The sequence below is a fragment of the Astatotilapia calliptera genome, chromosome 18, assembly GCF_900246225.1.
Source record: "Astatotilapia calliptera chromosome 18, fAstCal1.2, whole genome shotgun sequence".
NCBI lineage: Eukaryota > Metazoa > Chordata > Actinopteri > Cichliformes > Cichlidae > Astatotilapia > Astatotilapia calliptera.
Window position 1 is genome coordinate 2,297,724 of NC_039319.1, and position 6,822 is coordinate 2,304,545.

At 43.4% G+C, this 6,822-nt stretch overlaps 1 protein-coding gene across 2 annotated transcripts; it reads right to left on the reverse strand.

The window, feature by feature from the left end:
• Window positions 1-844: 844 nt before the first annotated feature.
• LOC113010290 (transcriptional regulator Myc-B-like) lies at window positions 845-6,246 on the reverse strand. Of its 2 annotated transcripts, none has more exons than XM_026149304.1 (3): window positions 6,100-6,246; window positions 2,826-3,438; window positions 845-1,795 (listed from the first exon to the last, which is right to left on the reverse strand). In XM_026149304.1, the coding sequence occupies exons 1-3, from the start codon at window positions 6,139-6,141 to the stop codon at window positions 1,293-1,295; spliced, it is 1,158 nt and encodes a 385-aa protein (XP_026005089.1). In that variant the 5' UTR covers window positions 6,142-6,246; the 3' UTR covers window positions 845-1,292. The 2 variants fall into 2 exon arrangements, with proteins under 2 accessions (XP_026005089.1, XP_026005090.1); XM_026149305.1 differs by lacking the exon at window positions 6,100-6,246 and adding an exon at window positions 4,043-4,248.
• Between the last annotated feature and the right edge of the window lie 576 nt (window positions 6,247-6,822).

The following is a 6,822-nucleotide window of genomic DNA, read 5'->3' on the forward strand; positions in this document are numbered from 1 at the left end:
GGAACATTCGTGACTCAGCATATGGACACATTTACCACCTCTGTGTTCAATCAATAGTTTTTTTGCTGAGTCCAGGCTGTATGACACATGATCAGGATATATTTGATTACGTAAGTGTACAGCCTGCTGCTTTCTGAGATCAGCTGTATGTTTGACAGCTTTGTGTGAACGTGATTGGCCTGAACTTACACTGAATTATGTGACTAACTCGGGTGTGTTTGATTGTTACGTTCTGTGGTCCTGAGTTAAATTAACTTTGACAGCTATTCAGTCAAAAGATTATTTAACTACTAGAGTAGGGAGTTATGTGTATATAGATACTGTTCAGTCAAAGCCATGCCGGTTGACCTTTGACCCTCTTAAAGTGATGCGGCTGGTAAATGCAGAGCAGCTGATTTGGTTTGAACTTTCACCCCGTGTTCAGTGTGGAAATCGCGCAGCACCACGACAGCCTCAGCGCGCTGCTCCGCTGGGCCGGATGTTCTCCGATGACGCAGCCGAAATGTTGAGTAATGACTGAAAAGAAACAGCTCAGGCCAGAATACAGAGGAAATGCCATGAAAATGACCCACAGGAATATGCGCTGGATCATTTTCAAGAGGCTGAATTTGTCTCTAAGGAACCAACTTGGCGATTCCACCCTCAGATGTTACAAGAAGCTGAAAACACTTCCACTGAAACTTGGAAGTTTATCAGTGACTGTGGGGTAACGTCACTGTGGGTTTAAGCTGATCCTTCTAGGGGGATCCAGCGGCTGCCTGAGGCATGTTTCACACCACCACATGAATTCTGGGACTTACAAACAAACAGGGAGGTTTGCAGAAACAAAGCAGACACTTTGAGATCAAGAGAAGCTCCAACATGTGAAGGGCTTTTATTCTGAAGGGATGAAAACACCTCTGATGTACTTTTAGTGCAAAAAAAAAAGCTTTTGAACAAAAACAATATATATATATATATAAAAATGAACTCTGAAATTAAAAATACACAATCACAAATACAAAAGCTTTAGGGAGTGAACGGATTAAATAGTGAATTAAATTATTGTTCATCATCAGCTGTAAATTAAAGTTATGACACATATTTATTCACATTGTCGCCTCATAAACTGGAATGTTTGAAAAACTACTTTAAATTAAAATAGTCAATAAAAACAAAAATAAATAAAAAACAGAAAACCTGATTACAGACGAGCAGCGAGCCCCACGGGCAGCGTGCTGCATTCAGGTGACGTCGGTCATTATTTTAGCTTTAAAACCTGAAGTGAAGAAACTAGAATGACTGAGCAGATGTTAATGTGAAGTCCTGAGCTGCTGCAGCCTCTGCTTCAGCTCTCTGCTCCTCTTCCTCAGTTCATCTTTCTTTGCCAACAGCTTCCTCTCCTGCTCTCTGACCTCCATGATGAACTCCGCCGCCTTCTTCAGGATCACCACCTTCGCAGCTTTTTCATTGTTGGCCACCGCTGGGACCTCGTCCCTCAGAACCATGAAGCTCATCTTCAGCTCGTTTCTCCGCTGCCTCTCCAGCACGTTGTGAGTCCTGCGCTTGTCGTTGTCCTCGCCCTCCGATTTCGGGCTCCAGCACCGGCGCCCGCCGCTCTGCCTCGGTGCCGCGCTGCTGCTCTCCGCCTTCACACGTTTCTCAGGGGGTTGCTGGGCAGCGTAGTTGTGTTGGTGGATGTTGACATGAGAGCGTTTCAGGACCAGAGGGGAGGTGTGGGACCGTCGAGATGACTTTCTCCTGTCCACTGTCACCACATCGATCTCTTCCTCTTCCTCTTCATCATCTTCCTCTTCTGAGAAAAAACAAGGAAAAACATTCTGGTGTAAATAAAAGTGATCGCGGTCTGAGCCAAAACCACCGTCCTGCTGATGGACGAGTGACTGAACAGGGACAGAAAACGAGTGAAAGCAGCAGAGCGAGACAGAAAACGTGCCCTCCTTGAACTCCTCGCTTCCATATTTTCCATAGTTTTCAGACATTTACCGGCCAATGAAAACATTTCTCAGATGTCTGCTGACACTGACAGTACTGGTGGATATTTTAATCCACAGCTTAATTCAGACCAAGGTTACGTTTTAGTGTACTACTATCCACAGTAACTATAGCGTCAAAATAATGGTGACGTATGAGGAACAGAAAGAGCCCTGTGGTGAAGCTTTCTGAACAGCTGGTCTGATCTGGGATGACAGGCACGGCTTCACTGAGAGCCCCCACATCATTTGACTGTCCTCTGCACTTCCTGTGATGTAAAAGTACTGACCGCAAGAAGAAAACCAGCTACTGATTTTAAGGAGTTCACTTATGTCAGCTGATTGGACCCCAACGCACCTGAGCCTGTTGAGCCCCGCCTTGTTTAGGCTCCCTGACTCAGAGATCTGACCTGTGTGTGTGTGTGCGCGCGCGCGTGCAGGATGTCACAATGTTTGCAGCATCTAATATTTGTAAGTCTAATAAATTAAAAATAATTTCACTACTTTAGGAAAAGTCTGTCGTTTCTACTTCTGTTATGAAAATCCTCACACAGCCTGCAGGATATTTGCCTGCTTGGTGATAGGCTGTTCCCAGACGCTGTAATTAAAGGATGGCCACACCACAGTAGTGTTGGATATCAATAGATGCAGTATTTTGAGATGCTCTGAAAATCACTGGGTTACTACATTTCCCAAAATGCAAGTGGATCCTACCTGATGCTTCTTTGTTTCTAACCACTGGTCTCAGAGGGTAAATGAGAAGTGAAGGAAAGGTCGGAGAAAAGCAGAATTCAGAGTTCAGTGACTCTGATACTCAGGATTAAAGAGCTGGCTTTTCAAAATAAAACTCACCTGATTCGCTGTCACTGCTGCTGGGTGGTGGCGAGTCCAGTCTCAGCTCAGACCCCACCTCCATCGCCACACCATCATCCATCTGCTTCTCACCCAGGAACACCACAGAGGGGTCAATGCAGTCTGTCACCGAGGTGTGGAAGTCCTGCAGGTACCCAGCGCTCACCTGAGACCCGCCCACCTGCTCGTCAGCTGTTCTGTCTGTGATGGTCTTAGTGTTGCAGGAGTCCCGGCGGGCCCGCAGCGAGGCCAGCCTCTCTGACACCACCTTCTCCAGCTCTGTGGCGGCGGCGAAGCTGCTGCTCCACATGCAATCCTGGATGATGAAGGACTGCAGAAATGCTGCAGAGGCGCTGTGGTCATCGTCCAAGAGGTCAGACACCGCCTCCAAGTGGTCGGCGGCAGACAGGGAGGGTCTCCGGCTGGGGGACAAGGGAGGTGTAGGCAGCAGCTCGAACTTCTTCCAGATGTCTTCGCTGGGAGCCGGCAGGAGCTGGCTGCGTGGAGGAGGGTAGAAGTCTTCCTCTTCACCATTCAGGAAGAAGTAGGGCTGGACCACGTCGTAGTCATAATCGTAGTTTGTGCTGTTCAACACCGGCGGCATGACGGCGGCCTGAGAAACACAACAGGAGGTCAGCCTGAGCCAAGCACATGACCACAACATCAAAAACCATCTGATATTACAACAGTGCAGGAGAATCAGTTAAGCATGCCAGACTCCATTCAAAAAACAGCTAGTTTAGCTTTCTTTGGATTAAAGTCCGAGTTTACATAATAGAAAGCAAAGATCCTTCATCAGTAAACAGCACTACACACATCTGCAGTGCAGATACACTCACTCAAATGTATTAAAACTCGGGATTTAACATGCGTAACAGCTTTAAAAGTAGTAATTTTATCAAAAAATAAGAACAGAATATGCGGTTAAAAGACATAAGTAAAGGTTGCAGAGCAGAGTTAAACACAGAGCTTCAGTATGAGTAAAGTCTCCAGACAGGCGAGAACTTCTGCAGATATGCGAAACTCAGCTGTCAAAATGCGCGACGCTAGTTTAATAACATTGAATCATTTATTCAGAGTCACGCATCAAAGGAAAAACGGTCAAAATGCGAAGAACGAACATCAGCGATAAATTCGGCACACATTTTAAACTGACTAAGCGAAAAGTTAAACGACAGCAAAGAAAAGCATCCAGAAAGCTTCAGACATAAACTTACCGTTTTTCTCCAACAGTTAAGGTGAAAACGTGAAAAAGGTCCAAATGTTCAAGCGAGTAACGAGTAAACTTATAGCGGGCTTTGTCCAGCAGAGCCTGTCAGTCTTAAATAATCCTCAGTTTCTCGAGAACAGACGTTATAACGGTCCCTCAGTGTCGCCCAGCTGCTCTGCCGTCTCAGCGTGAAACTCAGCCATCAGCTGCTTCACACACATTAAATACTCCGGCTTTTATATCTTCATCCGCCGGCACTACAATCTTCCCGCCAAATGCGAACTACGTAGTAAACAAACGGGACCTATCGATGTGCTGCTGACCCTTTAGAAAATAACCTTTAGTGCATTTCTGCCATAAAAGCTTGATTGTAGTATTAGTTTTACTTTAAATTCAGCAAGAAGATGTGCAAAATATGGGAACTATTTTACTCAGCGGACGTGTACTTTTTGTGAATGGTAAGAGGGTGGTCGTGACTGTAAGTGATGTAAAGGAACAAAGTTCCGGGAAACCCGCTCTTATCCCGTGATGAAGTCATGAAAACAAACAAGCAAAACAATGTTTATCGAAAGAAAACCTGGATTGAATAAACAAACAAACAACAGAACGAAGAAAACGATCACGAGCTCCGAATGCAAAAGCAAAACACGACATGTAATAGAAAGATTTAAAACTAGATTAAAAGACTAAAAAAAAAAAAAAAAAAAGTAATCTGCTAATAAAAAATGTATTAAATGAATCAAGTTTGATAAAATAAAAACAATTACAATATCATTAAAGAATAAAATAAAATTTTAAAGGAAAACTAACCTAAGAGAAGGAATTTTAAACAAAAACAAAACATATTTAAACAACTATTTTGAAAAATTATAAACAAAGCCACTAAAATGAGAAACAAAAATTTAGCACAGCAAATATACTGTTATTATATTTATTTATTTTACTTTGATGTGATTTTTTATTTTCTCTGTTTTGATGTCATCTAAATTAATTCTGGGAAAGACAACATCAAAATAACATCTATGAAACTGAAATATAAAGAACAGATTATGGGCTCCATGGTCAAGACCTATGAAGAAACTATTTATTTATTTCTTTTTAAATTCACAAAATGAAAGAATGTGCTTCAACCATCTCCAGGTCTCATTTCCCAGGTGTACATCCTTTATTTCTCTCCTCATATCTTAGACCCTCCCATCAAAAATGAGGTGAAAGAAGCAGAAACACAGAAACTGAGGCAACAGGCGCGCCAGATGTTTAGCTGTTAAAGATGTCACGAGGAACAGCTGCATCGGCTGTTTATTGCTTCATTACAGCCTGTTGCTGTATTTGATGTCCTCAGAGGTACATTTAAACCAGCTTTTTGAAGCAGACTTCAGTGGACGTGTCAGGGAAGGGGACACAGGTGATGAGCAGGTGAAAAGGTTGTTGGTGAACCTGTACTTCAAGAGGAGGGAGGAACACTGGATGATGGCCAAGAGTGTTAGATTTAACGAGAATGCAGCTAGGGGGCATCAGATGGAAGTCTGTGGGAGGAAGTGAGTGAATGCAGAGCCAAGAATGCCGCACACAGTTTGGGAGGAGCTGAGACAGGCTCTGGGTGGTAGGAAGGACTTAGCAGATGACTGGAAGTGCTGAGGAAACGGCCAAGAAAGTGTTTGGTGTATCGGGAAATACAAGGAGACTTGGTGGTGGAATGAGGCAGTGCAGGAAGGTATTTGGGTCAGCAAAAAAAGTGGGATATTCAGGAAGCTGAAGAAAGTGGAAGTACTGGGAGCTTAAGTGTACGACAAAGAGGTGACAAAGCAAAAAGCCCAGTAAGCTGTATTTCAGGCTGATACCAAAGGAGGAGAAAATGACTTGTAATGATCGACTAAGCAGGAAAGGACAGAAGTGATTAAGGATGGAGATGATAATGTGCTAACAAGTGAAAGGAGTGTGAAGATGGAAGGAGTACTCTGGGGATGTGATGAATGTAGAAATGAGAGGATGACAGTTAGAAAATCAGGAAGCGCAGAGGATCGAGTGAGAGGTGGGGAAAAGCCACTGGCCCAGAAGACCTACCTGTGAAGGTGTTTTGGAGGGTGGTGAGCTTTTTAACAGCATCTTAGAGAAGACCCAGAATAAAAACAGCAAACCTGTTTACTAAATCCATGACACACAAAGACCACAGAAGAGGCTCACAGACACGCCAAGAAACAAAGTGGAGGCAGCACCATAAATAAGCACGGGTCTAATTAAGGGAAGTGGACACAGCTGAGGAAAACACACAGGTGCAGATACTCTGGGATACGCTGAGGACTTCAAAGTGCTACAGAAACACTCACTGTGCACCGGATATCACTATAAAATACACAACCCACCGCATGCAACACTATTTCATGATTTGAGCCAACCTTTGTTTAACAGCAGCTCCTCCTGCCTTTTACTCTGCTGCCCCCTGCTGGTCAAAACCTCACACTGCCTCAAACTGCAGGATTCTTGTTTATCTTTGCATTTTCCACGTCTAGTTTTTTGTTAGATTTAATTTATTATTCTTTATAATTCTGCCTGCTTTTTACAATACCGTCAATATAACATGAATAACATTTACCTTTAATAAAATATCATCTATATAAATGTTGCTGCTAAAGATAAAACCTTAAGGTTGCTGCCCTCTTGTGGCTGTAACAACACACTGCATTACCAACCATAACCATAAATTCTTATTGTTGTCTGTGGATGGAGGGATGGAGGTAAGTGGATAGAGTATGTGCCATTTTAATCAGAATCAGAATCAGAATACTT